The sequence below is a fragment of the Pongo pygmaeus genome, chromosome 9 (genome assembly GCF_028885625.2).
Source record: "Pongo pygmaeus isolate AG05252 chromosome 9, NHGRI_mPonPyg2-v2.0_pri, whole genome shotgun sequence".
Lineage (NCBI taxonomy): Eukaryota > Metazoa > Chordata > Mammalia > Primates > Hominidae > Pongo > Pongo pygmaeus.
Window position 1 is genome coordinate 84,320,391 of NC_072382.2, and position 25,113 is coordinate 84,345,503.

Genomic DNA, 25,113 nt, shown 5'->3' on the forward strand with positions numbered 1-25,113 from the left:
GGGCTTAGTGTTAAGACTTTATATTCGGCAGATACCATCTTCATTTTACAAATGAAGAAATCAACTCTCAGATAAAATAAACAACTTATAAAGTTACAAAGCTTGTTAGATGGCTAGCCATGATTTCAACCTGTCTAGCCCCAAGTCTATGCTTTTAACACCACTTGTTACTGCTGTTATAAACCCCTCACATTCCCTCTTTCTGCGCTTTTAAGAACATTTACTTTGAAAATTTTTCTATAAAAACTTTTGATGATAGCTTTTTAATAGGGTTAATTTACTTATGAAAACTTAAAAATTGGTAAGAATTTTGTTAAAATGTTACACTGTAAGTTCAAACATATATTTCAAGATATGTCTTAAATTGGAAGTTGAGATGTTAAAATATAACAGGATATCTTCATGACCTTGGGGTAGGAAAAAAATGTGTAGACTGGACTTCATTAAAATAAGACTTCAGTTCTTCAAAGATTATATGAACAGATTTGAAAAGGCAAGCCAAAGTGTAGAAAAACATATTTCCTTTCTTTCTCTCTGCTTTTCTTCCTTCTCTCCTATCTGAAAAAGAAGTTGTATCTAGAATATATAAATCAATGTGAAAAAGACAGTCCAGTAAAAAAAAACTGGGCAAGACTTGCATAGGCATTTCACAAAAGAAGATATCCAAGTGGCCAATAAACATGAAATTGTGCTCAAAATCACTGGTTATCAGAAATGTAAATTAAAACCCAAACAAGATACCAATATATACCCATCAGAATGGCAAAAGTTAAAACAGACATTACCAAATGCTGGTGAGGATGTGGAACAACTGGAGATTTTATACACCAGTGGTGGCAGTGTAAATTGGTTACCACTTTGGAAAATTAATTCCTAGTGGAATTAGTACATGTTTCTTTGTGTACACAGATGGACACCAAAAATATATACAAGAATGTTCTTGTCAGCATTATTATATATCTCTCTCAAACTAGAATCATCTAAAAATTCCCTCAACAGTAAGAATCAATACATTTTGCTATATTCATACAATGGAATATTATATAGCAATGAAAATGTATGAATTACTACTCTACACATTACCACGAATGAACTTCACAAACACTATGCTAACTAAAAGGAAACAATATGAAAGAGTACATACTGTGTGAGTCCATGTAGTCCACAAATCAGTAAGATAAGTCAGTAGTGCCTAGGAAGGGGCAAATGGAGGCTTCTGGGATGCTGGTAATGTCTCATCTCTTTATCTTAGTCATGGTCACAGGGGTGTGTTCACTTTGTAAAAATTCATCAAGCTGTACCTTTTTTTTTCTTTGTGCTCTTTGGTATATATATTGTACTTAAAACATTAAATTTAAACTAATGTTTGAAGTATAATATATATATTTAAATATATACTTAATATATGTACTTAAATATAATGTAATAGCTTTGGCAGAGCTGTCTGTCCACAGAGAGAATTATGTAGCACTGAACTCATAGCTTCTGTCTCCAGAACCAGTATTATTCAGGAAGTCCTTGATCTACAGCTTTGGGCCATGTTTGCTAATCAAGAATGACTGACTGGGAACCGGTAATATTCCATGGTTACCTTCCATGTTTCACTTAACCTTATTTTCTACCTACAAAGGTCTGGAACAAGGTTGAACTTTCATGTGGTCTCTACTGGGCTTCTCTCTGACCTATGACATCCTAGCTTATGTACCTAGAGTGGCCCATGGAGCAATTTGAGGACTTCAGTGAGTCTATCCATGTTCAACTCTTAGCTTGGGGAAGTTCTAAAAGTTTGTGATTTCCCTTTCTTTCTCTTTGTTTATACCCTACTTTTTTGGGGGAGAAGGGTTAGTTTTGACACTGTTAAGAAGAGTCTGTACTGGTAAGCAAGAAGGTGGAATTCTCTTATAGTTTCATATGCTGTCTAGAATTTCTCAGAGTGCATAGGCTTTTTGAAAAATAAGAATTCCATATATCCCAGCAGTAATTTGTAGATCCATAAACTGTTTCAACAATTTTATGTGTAGAATTTTAATCTGTTCGACAAACCTGTTAATTCTTTCAGGGCAAAAAAATACATACATTTTCCCCACAAGGATTATTGTCTAATTTTGTTGTAGTAATAGACTGCATTTATATTTAGAATTGCTTTTGGTGCCTAAGCATTATGATTCATGTATTTAGTATCTTAATATACAGTTCTGTTGAGTTTAGGAGAAAACATGTATTAGGGGAGAAATATAATTCTTGGCTGTGATGTAAGATAAAGAAACGAGTAATCTTGGTGAAAAATGTACTCCAAATGCAGAAACTTTTAGAATTTGGAGATTTGGAACCCTCAGTGAACACTTATGGAAGGCCTGTTGAATGCCAAACACATATTTTCTTTTGAAGTTGTATTTTAAGACTTGGTTTGATAGAACAAGTTACATATTTGGTGTTAGGAGGGACTTTGTAAAATTTGGAATCCTCTTCTAATATATAAAAGGTAAAGAAAAATAAGTATTACTGTCTTTGGAAGTCTTTAATTAATTTTTTTGAGACAGGGTCTCACTCTGTGCCCAGGCTGGCATTCAGGGTCATGATCTTGGCTCACTGCAACCTCCACTTCCCAGGATCAAGCAATCCTCCAGCCTCAGCCTTGTGAGTAGCTGGGACTACAGGCATGAGCCACCATGCCCAGCTAAATTTTTTTGTATTTTTTGTAGAGAGAGGGGATTGTTGTCCAGGTTGGTCTCAAACTCCTGAGCTCAAAGTGATCTGCCCACCACAGCCTCCTAAAGTGCTGGGATTACAGATGTGAGCCACCATACCCTGCCTGTTTCTGGAAGTCATAACTCTATTAAAGCACTAGAAAATTGGCTACATCTGACAAGTAGCCACCTCTTCCCCCTAAATTCTCTATATTCTTTCTCTAGTTCCATCTAGTTAGATTAGGTTAAACTCCTGTGCCACCTGAGTGTTTTTCTTTTTTCTTTTTTTTTGAGACAGAGTCTTGCTCTGTCGCACAAGCTGGAGTGCAGTGGCGCAATCTTGGCTCACTGCAACCTCTGTCTCCTGGGTTCAAGCGATTCTTCTGCCTCAGCCTCCTGAGTAGCTGGGATTACAAGTGTGCATCACCAAGCCCAGCTAATTTTTGTATTTTTAGTGGAGATAGGGTTGGCCAGGCTGGTCCTGAACTCCTGACTTCAAGTGATCTGCCTGCCTTGGCCTCCCAAAGTGCTGGGATTATAGGCGTGAGTCATCGCACCTGGCCTCATCTTTAAAATATTGGTAATGCTACTTACTACACTTTATTTTGTATGTATAGTATGAAGAACAGTTGTATCATATGCCAAGTCCCAATCAAAGGTTTATTATTTTTCTTCAGACTAGCTGCTAAACTTTTTTTCAAGAGACCGTCTGTATTACCCTATGCCCACAAACACCTGGCCACTATAAGAGAAAGCTAGAAGTTTATCCTACTCTCAAGTTTGCAGCTGAGGGATATGGGAGGGACCAGATGCATGGTTGTTTTTCCAGGCAGCGTTGGATAATGGCAGCTTACTTACATGTTCACACACTATTGAGTTAAACTAACTGGACTCATTAGAAAAGGTGTGGGCAGGAACACCTTGGGGAACTAACTCCAGCCATGGGCTCTCCCCAGGGATATGCACCTTGTGCTGTTCTTGGATCCTCTGTGTTCAGAGCTGGCCTGCCTAACTAGATGCAGAGCATGTTTGATTGGAAGAATTACTCAAAGATGATTAACATCTCGTGACCATCCATTGTGTTTCTAGCCCTGCTTGCTCCTTCCCGTGGTATTTATTGATTCTTCTGTGCTGGGTCTTAAGAATACCAAGATGGATAAGAAATATTCAGAAACAGTGAGACCAGGAGACCAGGCAAAGTGCAAAATGAGACTAGAGCAGTAGAGGGATGCAGTACAAAAACAAAAGAGGGAATGGGGGAAGCTAGGGAATGATTTGCAGCACTATGGGACTGGCAAAAGAATCCAGAAGATGACATACTAACACTTGCAGTTACCAATATGTTGTTAAATATTAGTGTCTGGGGATCTGTTAGGTAGAGATAAAACTTAATGAGATAAGATGGAAAATTGGCTATATCTGACAAGTAGCCACCTCTTACCCACTAAATTTTCTATATTCTTTCTCTAGTTCTTAAGGTGCCTCCTAGTCATACGATTCAGCACAATATAATGCACTGTTACTTCAGATTTGGGAATTTATTCACATAAAATCCTAAAAGAAATTTAATCAGAGTTGAAAATACTAGCATGGTTAATTTTTTTTTCTTTTGAACAGGCAATGTAGAAAGACGAAAATGTGTGTTAGCATGAAAATTGTATTTGACCCTCTTTTCCTTTGTTTATAGGAAGACAGCGCTTCTTGTGAGTCAAACAAAGAGAAGAGGCGAGTAAAAAAAAAGGTTTCTTCTGGAGGGGTGTTTGTGAGAAGGTACTAATCAGTGAAATAACTAAATTAACCTGCTAGATTTTTCTCTTTCATTAAAAAAATTGATATAAATGTGAGTCTATACAGACTCTCTCAGAATTACTCTGATATGCTTCTATTCCAATTCTGAAGGTAGAAATGTTATATTAAAGAGATTTAGAGATTTTTTAAATGACACGGACTCTGTTGTACACCTTCTCCCGATATTCTCTTATATATCTCTACACAGGGAAGTCAAGAGATTTATGAGTAATTAATTTTACAAGTATTCACATAAGCTTTAAAATATTAGCTGGTATAGTAATCAAAAGAAATCTAGTTTTAGATATTAAAAATTGTTAAAAATTCAATTATCGTTCCACAATAGAATTATATTTCTTTCACTTTCCAGAGAGTACCCTTCACTTCTAGTGTGGATATGTTTAAAAAAATTTTTTTTCAAATGATGTAACTGTAAGCTTTTTAAGAATATAGAGAAAAGGCAGATTTGACAGGATAAGAAAGACTTGGCTTTATTTTTTCCTCTTTTTCCCCTTGATTTTAAAGATTAGTAGTGCTTGGCCAACTAAAAAACAACTATGGCTTTTCAGTTCAGTTCTGACTTCAATTCCCTCTTTTTTCCTACCCCCCTCTCTTTTCTCTTCTCTTCCCTCCATGAGCTAGCAAAGATTTATAACTCTCTTGGGGCCAGCTGTGTAGCTCTTGTCTCCCCCTGAAGATCTGTCACTGGTTTTGGGCTTCCCTGGCAGCAGCCATCTCACCATTCCATAGACTGCCCACCCTTTGGACCCTTGCATGTACTTCATGTGGATGCTAAAGTCATTTTGACCTGGTATCATCAGAACTAGTTTGCTGTGACAAGAGTGCATTTGATGGCTGAAACCAGTTCAGCAGGTTAAGGATCTGTAAACAAGTGTTAAAAAATGAACTTTGGCTTCCAAGGTTAATCCCAGCTCTGCATTGTTGTGTAATCCTAGGCACAACTACTTAATCTCTTTATATAAAATATACCTACCTCATGTGGCTGTCATTGGGAGAATTAAGAGGTAGTAGAGGACTTGAAACAGATCTTACACAAAGTGCCCAATAAATGTTGACAACTATTATTACTATAGATTGAAAGCCACAGAAGACCTAAAAATAGTGAATATAAGGGTTATTAAAAGGATAGGTGAATCATTTTTTAACACTTGCTTACAGACCCTTAACCTGCTGAACTGGTTTCAGCAGTCAAATGCACTCTTGTCAGGGCAAACTAGTTCTGATACTAGGTCAAAATGGCTTTAGTGTCCACGTGAGATAGATGCAAGGGTCCAGAGGGTGGGAAGTCTGGGGTATGGTGAGAGGGCTCCTGCCAGGGAAGCCCAAAACCAGCGACAGATCTTCAGGGGGAGACAGGAGCCACAGAGCTGGCCCCAAGAGAGTCATAATTCTTTGCTAGCTGGAGGGAAAAGAAGAGAAAATAGAGGCAAGTAGGAAAAAAGAGGCAATTGAAGTCAGAACTGAACTGAAAGCCATAGTTGTTTTTTGGTCAGCAAAGCACATTTATTGGGCACTTTGTGTGACATTTGTGCCAAGCCCTTAACTATCTCTTAATTCTCACAAGAGCCATATGAAGTAGGTATATTTTATAGATAAAGTAGTTGTGCCTAGGATTATACAATGCTGATCTGGGATTCTAACCTTGGCAGCAAAAGTCTGCATTCTCTTAAACATTACTGGGATTTCAAAACCATTTCTCTCCTCTTCTGGGACTACACACAGCCTTACTTTTCCCCTCTAACTTGATGCTAAAGTTAATCCCAACCCTGGAAATAGTTTGTTATACTTGCTCCAGTTTTCTCTAATTTCTTCCTGTACCAGTGAGGTAGAAAACACCAGAATAGTGTTGTAATAAAAACATACACACCCTGTGGCAGAGGTTCCCTGGTTGTCCTCCAAAATCCATTCTCCCTTCTTCTGTAGTGGGAAGGATTTATCTGGGTCTGTGGCCGCGCAGGATAAGAACTTCCCAGCTTGCCTTTGCAGCCAAGAGACCAAGTTGTGTTCAGAAGGATGTGAGCAAAAATGTTATGTAAAACCTTAGGGTCATGGCTATAAAGCCACCTCTTGCTCTCTTTTTCTTCTGGAATGTGGATGTGGTGGTGAGTCAGCCACTGGACCTTGTGAATGAGGGCAACACCAGGATGGCGGAGCAGTAAAATAAGGAGCAAGGGCCCTGACACCATGGAGCTGACATATTAGCCCTAGAATGTTTACATTGGACTGTAAGAGAGAAATAAACCTAATCTTATTTAAGCCACTACTATTCTGGATCTTGTTACAGCAGCTAAATTAAAATTATAATACAATTACCAAATTATGTATATTCATTCATAAGTCATATACCTATATTATTGAAACATTTAGGTTAATGAAACAAAAAAAAAACGAAAAGGATATTAAAGAGATTTAAGTTATTTTGTTCCTATGACTCAGTAGGTTGTCCATCTCATGAGAAAGAGTACTCAGGTTGAACCCTACTAGTATATTGAGTGACAGCATGAGAGGGTGAGATTTGGAGTTAAAGACCTGAGTCCCTGTGACTTACTTGCTGGGGGACTGTGGACAAGTTACTTCACTTGGCTAAACTTGTTTCTTCAGCTGTAAAATGAGGATACCATCTACCTAAGAGGAGAGCTGTGAAAACAGGTGAGCACATATATGTTATTTAGCATATTTGCTCTCATATAGTCAATGATAGCTTTTTTTTTTTCAAAATAGCAATCAGTAGTTTCAGTGATAATGACCACAGCCTTTCCCACTGCCCCTTTTTTAAATATTAAAAAATACTTAAAAAAGTGTTACATATCCAAATTCTTCAAGTTTGACAACATTATAAGCTTTTAATTGTTTTTCCAATATGGTGAGGGTTTTTCCTGACTCTTGCCAAGTCCTTACATACTCTTGCCCGGCCTATTTTGTCACCAAAGCAGTATGGATAGGCAGGTTACACTGTGGCTATAAACATGGTGAAAGTAGCTAATCCTTTTGGAGGCTTCTTACCACTCATAGAAAATGCCTAAAAGGTGTATTATGCTCACTCAGTATGAATGCAGTATTTTCAGCATACCCATAATTAAATATTTAAAATATTAAAAAGTTTGGATTAAGGTCAACTGAGATTTATGAATATCATTTATTCCACAGGCGTTTAACAAGTACCTCATATGTGTCTAGAGGCCTTCTGAGAACTTGTAGTTTAGTGTAGGAAAAAGATACATATAATTGCTCTTTCATAGTGAGGTGCAAGTGCTGGAATAGAGGTATGGTTTTAAGGCATATAGAAACACAATCCTTTCATCCTTATTTCATATATTTCCATCACCGAAACAAAAATTTACCCGAACCCCAGAACCACCATCAAAATGAAGTTTTGTGGAAAGGATATAGGATCTAAAAGTAATGGGGACAGGGTATGGTATGCATATTTCTATTCTTCTGTTATTGGATACAAAGCACTTTGTTTGCTAAACCCCTACAATGAGAAAGAACGCAGATCTATTTAATATTTAGTGGCTGTATAACTTGGGAATATGTATATTTATTTGTTGGGGCTTGAGAAGGTCCAATAAATGGCATACCTCCTTTCCATCTGGGTTGTGAATATAACTAAGATGAAGAATGAATAAACTAATATAGAGGCCTAAAAAACACCTTTATTTGCTGATAAAACTATTGGAGAAGTTTTTTTTTAGGAGACAGGGTCTCATGTGTTGCCAGGCTGGAGTGCAGTGACTATTTATAGGCGTGATCATGGTATACTTTAGCCTTGATGAACTCCTTGGCTCAAGCAATCCTGCTGCCGCAGCCTCCCAAGTAGCTAGGACTATAGATGTGTGCCACTGTGCTCAGCAAGAGAATATGGGTTTTATCTTAAGGCCAGTAAGCTTCCTGTCACTGAACTCTAGAATTGGACAGATTTACCCTGTCTCAAGCATTGCTTTACTGGGCCAGGCCTCATCCTGCAGAGGCAGAGCCTGATTCCACAGAAGCAGAACAGAATGAATGTCTCTTCAGATGGGCTGGTCCCAAACGGGAGTGGGGAGGAAGTGGGCTAATTGCACCTTGTTTCTCCTTCCAGATTTACAACTGGGCAAGTCACTTTACCTAGGGCAGAGTGGATAAGGGGATGAAGAGTGACGACAATGTTATGCTACTGGAGCTTCCTTCACATGAAGGAAAGACACATTCCCTCTTAATATTTTAGTATATTTTAAATCTTAACAAACCAATAATTTACTTGTTTAATGTCTCTCTCCTTAAGATTGTCAATTCAATGAGAATGAAACCATGTTCATCTGTACACACAGGGACTAGCATGCTGTTTGGCATATAGCAGGCAGTCATATTGGTTAACTGAACAAATGCAGTGTACTTTGTTACAGTGGACTTTAATATATATGGTAACTTATTAATTGACCCAGTGGAAATTCATCTACAATATGCTAAGAACTCTCTTAGGCAATAGAGATAAAAATGAATCAGAATGTAACAGGATAATGTCAAGGTTTTTCTTTTGAAAACAAACCAGCAGTTAGATTTTTGAGGAAAATATAGTTGGAAAGCCTCTAACTCTCACTCACTGGACCATATGGACCAATCTCTTGACTGCTCTATACTGCAGATTCCCTGTTTATAGCTAAACAAATGACAAGGCTATTTTGAATAACGATTGTCAAACTTTTATAGCTATTACCAAGGCATTGTGAACTCAAAATGTTTACTTTCTGGTCTTCTTGATCTGGATAAGACTGAAGAACTAAGATGAAAAGGACATTTTAAAATTTCTTTGAAATTACATATGATTTACTAATAGATATTACTTTGTAAGAAAAAATATATCTAATAACAAAACAAAATATGAATTTAAATTTTCCTATGATTTTCTTGAGAGTAGGTACTAAATATCAATAAATGTTTGCTGAATTTAAGTCATTAAGAAAAGCTTTGTTTTATGTAATAAATTTAAGATGGGTTAACTTAAACTAGATTAAGAAGCAGGGATAAACTGGTTTTTGAGTATCAAATATTTAAAAAATACATGTAATAATCAGAGCTCAATATTTAGCAACTCTACAGATTTCATATTAAGTGTTGTAATTTGCACTATAGCACACATTTATTTATTTATGTAATGGAGTCTTGCTCTGTCACCCAGGCTGGAGTGCCGTGGCGCCATCTCGGCTCACTGCAAGATTCTCCTGCCTCAGCCTCCCGAGTAGCTGGAATTACAGGCATGTGCCACCATGCCTGGCTAATTTTTGTATTTTTAGCAGAGACGGGGTTTCACCATGTTGGCCAGGCTAGTCTAGAACTCCTGACCTCAAGTGATCCACTTGCCTCAGCCTCCCAAAGTGCTGAGATTACAGGTGTGAGCCACCGTGCCTGGCCTATCATTTTAAAATTTATTGTTTTAGTTCATTACCAAAAAGAAAGCAATCTCCAACTATATGGTAAGTCACTTTTAAAACCCACACAACTTTGCTGTAATAATCTTTTATTTTATAGAAAAATGTAATTATGCAATGGTTATCAGGAAAGTTAATTCAGTAATAAATATGTAGGCTAGGGAATGGTTTACAAATATTCAACCAATACCCACAAAATCCTGTATGATTTACACAATTGTTCAAGCAAACATAAGAAAACTCTGGTTCAATTTCTATGAACTATCAAAAGGACAAAATGCTCTTCTATCTCAAATACACCAGGTCTGAATGACAGCTTTTCAATATAATAAAGACACACACATGCACTCACACACACAAAATAAAGACAAAGTATCTCTTCTCATTCTAAAACACTTCCTCTTTTAGTCCATATGCACTTCAAATAATCTTGTGTAGTAAATTTTTGCTGCAACTGACAATGTTCAAAGTAAATCTCTCCTGGTTTGGTGTTCTAAGAAGCCAACAGCCACAGCAGGATGAGCATTAATACTACTTCCAGAATCTATAAAATCCCAATGCTATTGCCAGGCAAGTAAACACCGAAGCTGTGAAAAGAAGAAACTGTGTTATAGGTCTTGTATTTGTGATTATTTTGCAGAGATAAAGAGAATAATGTTATCTGTAAGTGACGAGCAAAAAACAGGAAATCCAACCAATTTTCTATCCTATGTTTTTTATTCCCTAGACAATTAAGTATGAAAGACATTCTTAAGGGCAGCCTTAATGCCCAATTCTTCTTAAAAGCGCCTGTATATTAAAATGTAAATTATGTCATTTAGAACCTATAACCTGTATTTAAAATCATTAATGTTAGCATTATTGACTAAATAATTATAAGCTCTAATTTCAGATCTCATGATAAATGAAATCTTTCTTATATTAAAAAATTACGTAGTTAGGCTAGTAAAATATACATATATCTGTGAGAAGAGAATTTTAATTGCCTTTTCAGTACATTTTAAAATAATTTCTCATAATTCTTAAAAATAAAATTTTAATAAAAACTCTTTAAACTCAATGAGGTAGAAGAAACGGCAGAAAAAGCATCAGGTTTTAAAAATAGTTAATATACTACCTATACTTTAGGTTACATCATTTTGGATAAAAAAAAATTCAGTTTTCCCAGCTTTTAGAAGGTAAGTCTGAGTGAGGCCTTTAGGGACTCCCTAGTCTCCAGTTTTTTTAAAACACCAATGAATGAATTTTTAAAAACAGACAAATTAGAGATAAAGGGAAAACTTTTATGAATAAAGACACAAGAAATTAGCCTTTCAAAGTAAAGTTATTCATAATGTATAAACCCATTTGTACACCATCCCATTTGATCCCACTACTTACTGAAACTTGGTTAATGATACAATCATTTTCTCAGTTTTAAGAAATGGGATTAGGCATCTCTAAGAAATATAGAGAAGTAATAACACTAAGAGTTTCTTGTCTTACTGCCACTGGGCAATTATATATTCTCCCATTTGATCCTGCTGCTATTTGCCATGTGTCAGGTACTATGCTACTATGCTGAGCAATTACACACACTACTTTATTTAACCATGAGATTGGTGGTATTATCCCTGTTGTACAGATGAGGTAATACACCCAGTTACATCGCTAGCAAACAGTGGAGCCAGGATTTAAGACTAAGTGTACTTGACTCCAAAGCCGTTTTTTTCTCTTAATAAAAAAACACAAAAAATTTGTGATCCCTATTATATACTGTGACACCTGAAAGACTCAATCTGTCATTTATTTGAGTCACATAGTGCTATCTAAGTGGTTACATCCTCTGCTGATTCAACAGCTGATAAATTAAGTTTTAGATAACCAAATGAACACTTCTTATTGTGAGGTGGGAGGTATTTTGTTCCTTCAGTAGAGTATACAATCGTTACTGCATTTAAGTTTCTCTCTCATGTCTTGCTGCTGTTATTTCAGCTTTTATTTCTCATGGCTGTTGTTGTAGTAACTATGGAGCCATCTCCAATTTCTTTTAAGTTTGCTGTTTATCCTCTATACCCTGTCTAGGGAGACATTCTACATATATGTAAAATGCTTAGGTGAGCATGTGCCTGGTATATTTTAAGCACTCTGTAAACATTAGCTTTAATTATTTATCTGCCACGAACAAAATCTGCCACATTATCTACATAGATTAAATGGAAATTGCCATTATTCCTTGGTGGCAGTGTTCTGGGTCAAAAGGTGGTGTCTGACCCAAGATGAACCATTCAGACTCCTTTCTGAGGATTTTAAAAATTGGAACTAAGGAAAGAGGGCAATCTCTCCTGATTAGTGAAAGTGGAATGATAAAAGTCTAGGTGGTAATGTTTCCAACCTATGGAGAAAGCTGGTATGAGAAACTGAGGCACACAGTCACAGATTTAAAGAGTAAGTTCTGATTCCAATTATGCTTGTAGGTAGGCTATTTTACTTGTGCCCCTTCCACGGTTCAGCTGATGGCTGGGGGCTCCATCTTCAACCCTGCTGGCACCTCAACATCAGTAGTGACTGCCCAGAAAATGACTAAGAGTATAAATCGGCAGTTTTCTTTTAGACAGCAATTTGTTAATATCAAAAATTTTAAATGTGCATATCTTTTTGACCCCAAATTTTAAATGCACATAGCAGGTTGTTATATAGAAATACTAGCACGGGGGCACAAAGATATGTGTGTGTGTATGTGTATTTACTCAAACATAACACATATATATGGCTGTTCAATACAGTATTGTCCTTAATAATGAAAAACTGGAGGGAGAATGTCTGTTAATAGAGGACTGGATATGTAAATTGTGGCATTTTCATATAGGGAATACTGTGCTTTCTAATAAAAAGATGTCTGTGTGGAAAGAAATAGGACATTTGGTTAAACTTTTAAAAGTTGTAGACTATAAAAAATACGTGATCTAATTATTTTTAAGAAGTATATAAGATGTTTATATACAGAAGAAAAAGCCTAGAAAATGTTTACTACTAATAGTAAATACACATGGGGAGGGGCTTTCACTTTTACTGCTTTTGAATTCTATGAATAATTTATAATGAAAATACATTACTTTTTATAAAAGGAAAGAAAAAAAAAGTAATAGTTGACTAGGGCATTCTTCCTAAATCACTGGGGCCCTGTAATTGGGTCAGGTCAGATGGTACTTGAGCTCAGTATGTGACAAATAATCTAATTTTGGATAGTATCTATGCTGAATCAGTTGATTCAAGGTAAGGTCATCTGTCCCTCCTCCAGGTTTTTAATGGGCTTATATCTACTTTATCGATCTTTTTTCTCTAACCTCATTCAAATCTTTATGGAAGAACATAAGCAATAAAAAGAAAATTTTCATTTTTTTCACTGTGGAGTACCCAGTTTATCTTTCTATCATTTTCTGCTTGTGTTTATATATTTCTTTTATATCCACATGCTTTTTCTATTAGTCAGCTGCAGAGTTGCCTCCTAAACTTATATTCTGAAGGGTAACACATCTGTGAGGATGACAGAAGCTTAACATTTAGAACTGTCGCATACTACACCCTATATGTTCCTTCCTTTGGCTGCATCTAATTTGTAATTTATAAGTATTAAAAATAAAACCCAAGACTCCAAAAAATATATCGTGAGACTGGAACCTTCTTAAAGCACTACAGGGGACCAAGCAATAAAGGAGCCTTGTTATAGCTCCTCCTTTTTTTCCTGTGCCTGCTCAGTTACCATGATAGGTAGGAACTAACAGGAAAATTAGATGACAGCAATTTCTTTCTCTGACAGTCTTACCTGCAAGATAACGAATTGTCTCAAGTTTGTTAGATTCCATCAGTGTTTTTAAGGAAGCAATTTCAGCGTCAATTTTATTACTGGTCTCTGAAATAATACTTTTGGTTTGAGTATCCTGTAGTAAACCAGAATAAGATAACTTAATTTTTGTCCCTATGTATTAAATGGACAAAAGCATTTACATTAGAAACCCTCACTTATGGGCTAATTGTGATACAAAAGTCTTAGATGGGGAAACATTAAAAGCATAGTGGTATAAAAAAATTTGAAGCGTTCCAAGATGGCCGAAAGGGAACAGCTCCACTCTGCAGCTCCCAGCGTGATCAACGCAGAAGATGGGTGATTTCTGCATTTCCAACTGAGGTACCTGGTTCATCTCATTGGGACTGGTTGGACAGTGGGTGCAGCCCACGGAGGGCAAGCTGAAGCAGGGTGGGGCGTTGCCTCACCCTGGAAGCACAGGGGGTCGGCGGATTTCCCTTTCCTAGCCAAGGGAAGCCATGACAGACTACCTGGAAAAAGGAAAACCTGCCCAAATACTGCGGTTTTCCCAAGGTCTTAGCAACTGGCAGACAAGGAGATTCTCTCATATGCCTGGCTTGGCGGGTCCCACGACCATGGAGCCTTGCTCACTGCTAGTGCAGCAGTCTGAGATCAAACTGCGAGGCGGCAGACTGGCTGGGGAAGGTGCGTCCGCCATTGCTGAGGCTTCAGTAGGTAAACAAAGTGGCGGGGGAGCTTAAATTGGGCGGAGCCCACCACAGCACAACAATGCCTACTGTCTCTAGACTCCACCTCTCTGGGCAGGGCATAGCTGAACAAAAGGCAGCAGACAACTTCTGCAGACTTAAATGTCCCTGTCTGACAGCTGTGAAGACAGCAGTGGTTCTCCCAGCACCGCGTTTGAGCTCTGAGAACGGACAGACTGCTTCTTCAAGTGGGTCTCTGACCCCCGTGTAGCCTAACTGGGAGACATCTTCCAGGAGGGGCTGACAGACACCTCATATAGGCGGCTGCCCCTCTGGGACGAAGCTTCCAGAGGAAGGATCAGGCAGCAATATTTGCTGTTCTGCAGCCTCTGCTGGTGATACCCAGGTAAACAGGGTCTGGAGTGGACCTCCAGCAAACTCCAACAGACCTGCAGCTGAGAGTCCTGACTGTTAGAAGGAAAACTAACAAACAGAAAGGAACAGCATCAACATCAACAAAAACGACATCTACACCAAAACCCCATCTGTAGGTCAAGAACATCAAAGACCAAAGGTAGATAAAACAACAAAGATGGGGAGAAACCAGAGCAGAAAAGCTGAAAATTCTAAAAATCATAGTGCCTCTTCTCCTCCAAAGGACTGCAGCTCCTTGCCAGCAATGGAACAAAGCTGGATGGAGAATGACTGATGAGTTGACAGAAGCAGGCTTCAGAAGGTCGGTAATAACAAACTTCTCCAAGGTAAAGGAGGATGTTCGAACCCATTGCAAGGAAGCTAAAAACCTTGAAAAAAGATTAGACGAATGGCTAACTAGAATAAACAGTGTAGAGAAGACCTTAAATGACCTGATGGAGCTGAAAACCATGGCACGAGAACTTCGTGATGCATGCCCAAGCTTCAATAGCTGATTCAATCAAGTGGAAGACAGGGTATCAGTGATTGAAGATCAAATTAATGAAATAAAGCGAGAAGTCAAGGTTAGAGAAAAAAGAGTAAAAAGAAACGAACAACACCTCCAAGAAATATGGTACTATGTGAAAAGACCAAATCTACGTTTGACTGGTGTACCTGAAAGTGGGAGAAAGGAACCAAGTTGGAAAACACTCTTCAGGATATTATCCAGGAGAACTTCCCCAACCTAGCAAGGCAGGCCAACATTCAAATTCAGGAAATACAGAGAACATCACAAAGATACTCCTTAAAAAGAGCAACCCCAAGATACATAATTATCAGATTCACCAAGGTTGAAATGAAGGAAAAAGTGTTAAGGGCAGCCAGAAAGAAAGGTCAAGTTACCCACAAAGGGAAGCCCATCAGACTAACAGTGGATCTCTTGGCAGAAACCCTACAAACCAGAAGAGAGTGGGGGCCAATATTCAACATTCTTAAAGAATTTTCAACCCAGAATTTCATGTCTAGCCAAACTAAGCCTCATAAGGAGAAATAAAATCCATTACAGACAAGCAAATGCTGAGAGATTTTGTCACCACCAGGCCTGCCCTAAAAGAGCTCCTGAAGGAAGCACTAAACATGCAAAGGAACAACCGGTACCATCCCCTGCAAAAACATGCCAAATTGTAAAGACCATCGATGCTATGAAGAAACTGCATCAATTAATGGGCAAAATAACCAGCGAACATCATAATGACAGGATCAGATACACACATAACAATATTAACCTTAAATATGAGTGGACTAAATGCCCCAATTAAAAGACGCAGACTGGCAAATTGGATAGAGTCAAGACCCATCAGTGTGCTGTATTCAGGAGACCCATCTCACGTGCAAAGATGCACATAGGCTCAAAATAAAGGGATGGAGGAAGATCTACCAAGCAAATGGAAAGCAAAAAAAAAGCAGGGGTTGCAATCCTAGTCTCTGATAGAACAGACTTTAAACCAACAAAGATCAAAAGAGACAAGGCCATTACATAAAGGGATCAATTCAACAAGAAGAGCTAATTATCCTAAATATATATGCACCCAATACAGGAGCACCCAGATTCATAAAGCAAGTCCTTAGAAACCTACAAAGAGACTTAGACTTCCACATAATAATAATGGGAGACTTTAACACCCCACTGTCAATATTAGATAGATCAACGAGACAGAAGGTTAACAAGGATATCCAGGACTTGAACTCAGCTCTGCAACAAGCAGACTTAATAAGACATCTACAGAACTCTCCAACCCAAATCAACAGAGTATACATTCTTCTCAGCACCACATCACACTTATTCTGAAATTGACCACATAATTGGAAGTAAAGCACTCGCACTCCTCAGCAAATGTAAAAGAACAGAAATCACAACAAACTGTCTCTCAGACCACAGTGCAATCAAATTAGAACTCAGGATTAAGAAACTCACTCAAAACTGCACAACTACACGGAAACTGAACAACCTGCTACTGAATGACTACTGGGTACATAACGAAATGAAGGCAGAAATAAAGATGTTCTTTGAAACCAATGAGAACAAAGACACAACATACCAGAATCTCTGAGACACATTTAAAACAGTGTATAGAGGGAAATTTATAGCCCTAAATGCCCACAAGAGAAAGCAGGAAAGATCTAAAATCGACACCCTAACATCACAATTAAAAGAACTAGACAAGCAAGAGCAAACACATTCAAAAGCTAGCAGAAGGCAATAAATAACTAAGATCAGAGCAGAACTGAAAGAGATAAGAAACACAAAAAACCCTTAAAAAAAATTAATGAACCTAGGAGCTGGTTTTTTGACAAGATCAACAAAATTGATAGACCACTAGCAAGACTAAGAAGAAAAGAGAAAAGAATCAAATAGATGCAATAAAAAATGATAAAGGGGATATCACCACCGATCCCACAGATATAGACTACCATCAGAGAATACTATAAACACCTCTACACGAATAAACTAGAAAATCTAGAAGAAATGGATAAATTCCTGGACACATATACCCTCCCAAGACTAAACCAGGAAGAAGCTGAATCTCTAAATAGACCAATAACAGGCTCTGAAATTGAGGCAGTAATTAATAGCCTAACAACCAAAAAAAGTCCAGGACCAGACAGAGTCACAGCCGAATTCTACCAGAGGTACAAAGAGGAGCTGGTACCATTCCTTCTTAAACTATTCAAATCTACAGAAAAGGAGGGAATCTTCCCTAACTCATTTTATGAGGCCAACATCATCCTGATACCAAAGCCTGGCAGAGACACAGCAAAAAAAGAATTTTAGAGCAATATCCGTGATGAACATCGATGTGAAAATCCTCAACAAAATACTGGCAAACAGAATCCAACAGCACATCAAAAAGCTTATCCACCATGATCAAGTCGGCTTCATCCCTGGGATGCAAGGCTGGTTCAGTATACGCAAATCAATAAACGTAATCCATTACATAAACAGAACCAAAGACAAAAACCACATGATTATCTCAACAGATGCAGAAAAGGGCTTCAACAAAATTCAACAGCCCTTCATGCTAAAAACTCTCAATAAACTAGGTATTGATGGAACGTATCTCAAAATAATAAGAGCTATTTATGACAAACTCACAGCCAATATCATACTGAAAGGCAAAAACTGGAAGCATTCCCTTTGAAAACCGACACAAGACGAGGATGCCCTCTCTCATCACTCCCATTCAACATAGTGTTGAAAGTTCTGGCCAGGGCAATCAGGCAAGAGAAATAAAGGGTATTCAATTAGGAAGAGAGGAAGTCAAACTGTCCCTGTTTGCAGATGACATGATTGTATATTTAGAAAACCCCAGTGTCTCAGCCCCAAATCTCCTTAAACTGATAAGCAACTTCAGCAAAGTCTCAGGATACAAAATCAATGTGCAAAAATCACAAGCATTACTATACACCATTAACAGACAAACAGCCAAATCATGAGTGAACTCCCATTCACAATTGCTACAAAGAGAATAAAATACCTAGGAATCTAACTTATAAGGGATGTGAAGGACCTCTTCAAGGAGAACTTTAAACCACTGCTCAATGAAATAAAAGAGGACACAAACAAATGGAAGAATATTCCATGCTCATGGATAGGAAGAATCAATATTGTGAAAATGGCCATACTGCCATCCCCCTCAAGCTACCAATGACTTTCTTCACAGAATTAGAAAAAACTACTTTAAAGTTCATATGGAACCAAAAAGAGCCTGCATTGCGAAGACAATCCTAAGCAAAAAGAACAAAGCTGGAGGCATCATGCTACTGGACTTCAAACTATACTACAAGGCTACAGTAACCAAAACAGCATGGTACTGGTACCAAAACAGATATATAGACCAATGGAACAGAACAGAGGCCTCAGAAATAACACCACACATCTACAACCATCTGATCTTTGACAAACCTGGCAAAAACAAGAAATGGGGAAAGGATTCCCTATTTAATAAATGGTGCTGGGAAAACTGGCTAGCCATATGTAGAAAGCTGAAACTGGACCCGTTCCTTACACCTTATACAAAAATTAATTCAAGATGGATTAATGACTTAAATGTTAGACCTAAAACCATAAAAACCCTAGAAGAAAACCTAGGCAATACCATTCAGGGCATAGGCATGTGCAAGGACTTCATGACTAAAACACCAAATGCAATGGTAACAAAAGCCAGAATAGACAAATGAGATCTAATTAAACTAAAAAGCTTCTGTACAGCAAAAGAAACTACCATCAGAGTGAACAGGCAACCTACAGAATGGGAGAAAATTTTTGCAATCTACCCATCTGACAAAGGGCTAATATCCAGAATCTATAAAGAACTCAAATTTACAAGAAAAAAACAACCCCATCAAAAAGTGAGCAAAGGATACGAACAGACGCTTCTCAAAAGAAGACATCCATGCAGCCAACAGACACATGAAAAAATGCTCATCATCACTGGTCATCAGAGAAATGCAAACCAAAACCACAATGAGATACCATCTCACTCCAGTTAGAATGGCAGTCATTAAAAAGTCAGGAAACAACAGATGCTGGAGAGGATGTGGAGAAATAGGAACGCTTTTAACACTGTTGGTGGGAGTGTAAATTCGTTCAACCATTGTGGAAGACAGTGTGGCAATTCCTCAAGGATCTAGAACTAGAATTACCATTTGACCCAGCAATCCCATTACCAGGTATATACCCAAAGCATTATAGATCATGCTACTATAAAGACACATGCACACATATGTTTATTGCGGCACTATTCACAATAGCAAAGACTTGGAACCAACCCAAATGTTCATCAATGACAGACTGGATTAAGAAAATGTGGCACATATACACCATGGAATACTATGCAGCCATAAAAAAGGATGAGTTCATGTCCTTTGCAGGGACATGGATGAAGCTAGAAACCATCATTTTCAGCAAACTGTCACAAGGACAGAAAACCAAACACCGCATGTTCTCACTTATAGGTAGGAACTGAACAATGAGATCACTTGGATACAGGAACATCATGCACTGGGGACTGTCGGGTGGTAGTTGGGGGAGGGATAGCATTAGGAGAAATACCTAAGGTTAATGATGAGTTGATGGGTGCAGCAAACCAACATGGTACATGTATACCTATGTAGCAAACTTGCACGTTGTGCACATGTACCCTAGAACTTAAAGTATTAAGAAAAAATTTTTAAACACTATAAAATACATTCCTTCTGCTTTTGTATTTGGAGATCATCTTTTAGGAGTATCACATACTGGGCATATTCTAAAAACCTCATAATAACATATTTATACCTAAATACATAAGATGATAAACTAAGAAGCAAAAATTAGGTCACAGAACTATCATTTTATGTGTGTGAAGTCCTTAGGATATTATGGTTAAAACTTTAAATATATTCTGCAAATGGAAAAAAAAAAAACCAGATGTGTAATATGAACTGGCACCAGTATTAAAGGAACTGGCAGAAATACCTGATGGGTAACACTGATACATGTATAGGGGACAAAGGGTAGGGAGGACAGATGAGACCTAGAGCACAGAAAGTAGTTGTAAAAGATTTTGCTGATTTCCTTGCTTATCTCCTTTATCTGGCCAAAAAGTAAGGGAAGAGAATAAGATCTTTGAAAGAACAAATGTGACCTTCTCTTCTATTAAATTATGAGCAAGAGTGACATATTTTCTGTTAGAATGTGGACAAATGGCTTTGAACTTTTAAGAAAAGAACAAGGCTGAGTTAGAAAGCTGGGTTTTACTCAAGCCACAGAGATGAAGTCATGATTACACTGTAGGATTACTGAGAAGGAGAGCAGTAGTTCCAAGTTAGGGATTTAGAATCCAGGTTCTTTCCCTAGTGACACCACTTATTAACTGTGGGACCTTTACCCCTCTGTGCTTCATTTTCCAAATTGTTAAAATGGGAATGATAGTGCCTACCTCACAGAGACTGATATGAATATTCAGTGAATTAACAGATATAAGTAAAGCATGTAAAATGGTATCTGGCACACTAATGAACACTAAATATTAGTGTTTATTATTAATATACAGCTTTTTTAAAACCTTAAGATAATTATTTAACTGAACCTAGGCACTCATTTAAGTACCCGTTATGAAATACCAATAGTGAATCTTTGTCTTTTAAAAAAATAGTTCTTTTTTTTTTTTTTTTTTGAGACAGGGTCTTGCTATGTTGCCCAGACTGGTCTTGAACTCCTGCCTCAGCCTCCCAAAGTGCAGGATTAACAGGTGTGAGCTACTGTGCCTGGCCCAAAAAAATAGTTATTTTCTATTATAGAAGTAATTTAGTTTAAAAAAGCACACTGTGTGGAAATTTTGATTCTTACTTCAAGGTCATGGCTCATGGGCGACCATCTACCTGGTGCCAGGTTCCCCAGAAGTGCTGGCTAACTATAATAGCTATGAGGAAGCCAGAGACTCTACAGGGCTAGTTTTTAAAAGTCTAAACTTACAAACTGGTACACATAAAAGCAGTTATACAAGGCACAAGAACTGTACAAAAGAGACATTTTTACATATTACCTTACCTTTTTTGTAAATTCTGTAGTTGTTTCCATAAGTTGCTTTTCTTGATCTGTAAACTATAGGATATGAAGCAGCAGGAAGTTAAAAAAAAAAGTCTAAAAATAAAAAAGGAATAAGTAACCAAGAAAGTACATTTAAAACAACATTACCATATCTGTTACTCTGCTCCTTTCTAAGTTGATATCCAGTTTATTATCTGCTCTGATTCGACTGGTTTCATGCTTTAAAGAAAGTAAAGATATTTAAAAAATGATCTTGTAATGAATATTTGTTCTGAAATTAACAGCTAGAAAAAAATTCACTTACCATTAGTTGTTGCTTAATTTGGTCTAATTCAATTTTCATTTTCTAGGTACAGGAAAGATCACATGCAATTAGCATTAAACCAAATCTATATTATGATTTAAAAAATCTGAAACCCTAGATTACCAAAATTTGGACAATCTATGGATTTCTAATACAGAATTGATAAGGAAAAAAATCTTCAAAAGAAACTAGTAAGCCACTGTATTCAGAAAATAATTCTTATGAGCAAAATGCATTTGTTTTTATATTATACTTTTAAAAACTGATTTTCTAAATTTAAAAATAAGCTATAGTGGATAACATAACTTAAAATTCTGACTTAATTACAGAAATATACTTTTCTCTTAAGTCACAAAGACATTTAGTACAGGATTAAATAAAATAGAAAATGCCATATTACTCTCAGCTCTGAAACCATTATATAGAAATTTTATATAGCTCAAAGATTTTCCGTTTTATGTGGTTTTATATGTATAAAATGTAACTCTTATTCTCTTCAGTATGCAAAGCACTATGATTTATATAGAAAAAGATTAGGTATGGTTAAACAAATAGTATGTTTTTAAATCTAAAAACTTATAGTTTACTAACCACATGGAATTATTACTTGGTCTTATTAACTTATTCATTAAGTGGGATGCTTATTATGAGATCAGTTATTTTATAAGTAATAAATTAAAATTTGTATCACCTCATTTTCTGCTCTCAGATTTGCGAATTCACTTTTCTCTAGGATGACCATGTCTTTCCTGATAGAATCCAAATGAGCCATTAGCTGTTGTACTGTTATTTCCTAGAAAACAAAATAAAAATAACCTAGTGATCTATAGAAAGCCATCTTTTTATTTACGGAATTGTTTTCATGAAATTTAAATGAATTTGTTAACATGCTACAAGGTATAATGTTGACTGGTGAAGTAAATATGAAACTTACATATCTGAAATATCAAAATGAAAAGAAAGAGATTCAAGGAAGAAAAAGGATTTCCTAGTGAAGAGAGATAAATGTGTAGGCCTTTGAATGAAAAGAATCTCAATAAAATGCTTCCTTAGACCCTAAGAGTTCCTCAAAAAAATAATGTTTTGTTCTTGTTTTTTGAATACTCAAATGGAAAGGGTTTTATCTCTTATTACTTTGATTTTGAGAGATTTTCTACCACTGGAAAATTCCATGGTATTGGATACGACTCAGACGTCAGGTAGTAAAACAAAATAGATGTATAGTTAAAATAATTGCCCTTTGTCCGCACAACATAACCAATTTAGTTTAAATTCCTGGGTATCCTCCCTATATCTGGCACTACAAAGAATATGTGAAAGGTAGCAATTACCTGATAGATTTATAAGCTTTTGCCTCGTTAGGGAGGGACAATTTTGTAGAAATGATTTAAGACAGCCTTACAAAGAAAATATAACTGTTACAGGTTGAATATCCCTAATCCAAAAATCTGAAATCCAAAATCTGGAACTTTTTGAGTGCTGACATGACACTCAAAGGAAATGCGCATTGGAGTATTTTGGATTTCAGATTTGGGATGCTCAACTGGTAAGTGTATTGCAAATATTCCAAAATAAAAAAAAAAAAATCTGGAATCTGAAACACTTCTGGTCCCAAGCATTTCAGATAAGGGATATTCAACCTGTAGCACTAAACTTCTTAAAATCAGGTAGCTTGCTAACTTCTCTATCCTTTACCAAAAGAAAAAGCAGATGAGGTATAACCTTATTAAGGACTCTGTATAACAGTTTAGAAATAAAACAAGAAAGCCCAAAAAAGAGTGTGAGTTCTGGAGTCAGGCTGTCTAGGTTTGAACCCAAACTCTGCCATTTACTGTGAGATGCTAGCAAGTCATTTAACTTCTCTGGTCTCCTCATGGGTAAAATGGAAATAGTAACAGTACCTGGTACACCTTAAAGAGTTGTTTTGAGGATTAAATGAGATTTTGTATGTATAATGCTTAAGACAGTACTTGGCATATGGTTAGCCCTGAGATGTTAGCTATTATTATTACCGATGGGACAGGGATCTAATGGCTGGAGCAGGATAGTCTAATGCTAATGTATTAATGTGGAGGAAGTTTGGACTTCTTATAATATATAAAAGTTTTTAACTGTGTACAACAGACATTGCTGACTCATGCCTTTTCTAACCCTCATATATTACTGGGGAAGGTTGTTCATTTTCTTTTATTCAGTTCTGCTTGACATATTTATGAGAATTAATTCAGAAGTCACACAGATGTGGCCTCTAGGGGCTGGCAGTCCTGTTTGCCCCAAATATCACTATAAAGGAATTATATGACATTAAAAATAATGTATTCTTATTACTGAGATTACATAGGGAAAAGTTGGAAAGCTAATTACAGACTTCTTGTGGTGTCTGAACCTGAAACTAAGGGATTGTACTGTGGCCTTTTTGAGACAGAGCCTTGCTCTGTCACTCAGGCTGGAACGCAGTGGCACGATCTTGGCTCACTGCAGCCTCCACTTCCTGGGTTCGAGCGATTCTCGTGCCTCAGCCTCCCGAGTAGCTGGGACCACAGGCACCCACCATCATGCCCAGCTAATTTTTTTGTATTTTTAGTAGAGACAGGGTTTTGTCATGTTGGCCAGGCTGGTCTCAAACTTCTGACCTCAAGTGATCTGCTCACCTCAGCCTCCTGAAGTGCTGGGATTACAGGCGTGAGCCACACCAGCCTTCATGTGGCTCTTAAGAGCCTCTTTTTACCTCATTCTTCCTTTAAATACAGACTTAAAAAGCCTACAAAACTGCACAGGTGTCCATCTTTAACAACTTTAAATGTAAAGACATAATCCATTGTTAAGTAGCTAAATCTATTAAAAGTGTGATTTTTTTAACTACTAGGGAGCCATCAGAGAATACTCAGATTTTAATAAAAATCACAATATAATCAAATTTTCAGAATAAGAAGACTTTATTATTTTATTTTTTTCCCCCTCATCCTGCTAGCTGACTTGGTTTCATATGGCCCTTTCTGAAGTGATCAAGTATGCAGCTTAATGGCCTGATGACCCTGAGCCTTAGCTTCACCCTTCATGACATCTCTGTGCCTTATTCTATACTAGAGGTGGGGTCAGCAATTGAATTAGGTTCAAGAACAGAACAGGATTTTTAACTTCAGACACCGGTAATAAAAAAGCCAAAAGTTTAATAGTGATATTTCTATACTCAATCCTACCTCTTGTATATAGGATTAAATGGTCCTAGCAAGCACAAAGGTTCCTCAAATCACGGCTTTATTTCACTCCTTATATTATAGGTAAACTTAAAAATTTAAGACAAAATCACTTTATTAAAAGTATCAGTAGCTCCATATAGCTCTTTCAGGACAGCTCGGAGCTTAGGAGTAACTAATTAGATGTTTGGCTTTTTCTTTAGTGGAT

General features: G+C 37.0%; 2 protein-coding genes across 17 annotated transcripts in view; one reads left to right on the forward strand and one right to left on the reverse strand.

The window, feature by feature from the left end:
- Positions 1–25,113, forward strand: part of ANKRD42 (ankyrin repeat domain 42) — a 143,504-nt gene that overhangs the window by 64,243 nt on the left and 54,148 nt on the right. For 3 of the 8 annotated variants that reach the window (XM_063671273.1, XM_063671272.1, XM_054441652.2), the window contains one exon: positions 4,375–4,457. In XM_063671273.1, the coding sequence (XP_063527343.1) occupies positions 4,375–4,457 (83 nt within the window). Of the gene's footprint in view, positions 1–4,374; positions 4,630–8,577; positions 9,441–25,113 lie in introns of those variants that run through there. The other 5 variants (XM_054441650.2, XM_063671269.1, XM_063671268.1 and 2 more) reach the window with 3 other exon arrangements.
- CCDC90B (coiled-coil domain containing 90B) overlaps positions 1–25,113 on the reverse strand; it is a 66,569-nt gene that overhangs the window by 32,341 nt on the left and 9,115 nt on the right. For 6 of the 9 annotated variants that reach the window (XM_054441656.2, XM_054441659.2, XM_063671277.1 and 3 more), the window contains 6 exons: positions 22,400–22,501; positions 21,709–21,750; positions 21,552–21,623; positions 21,405–21,458; positions 13,710–13,824; positions 9,977–10,491 (listed from right to left, as the gene is read on the reverse strand). In XM_054441656.2, coding sequence (XP_054297631.1) covers positions 10,436–10,491; positions 13,710–13,824; positions 21,405–21,458; positions 21,552–21,623; positions 21,709–21,750; positions 22,400–22,501 — 441 coding nt within the window. In that variant the 3' untranslated portion in view covers positions 9,977–10,435. Of the gene's footprint in view, positions 1–9,976; positions 10,492–13,234; positions 13,825–21,404; positions 21,459–21,551; positions 21,624–21,708; positions 21,751–22,399; positions 22,502–25,113 lie in introns of those variants that run through there. The other 3 variants (XM_063671275.1, XM_063671276.1, XM_063671274.1) reach the window with 2 other exon arrangements.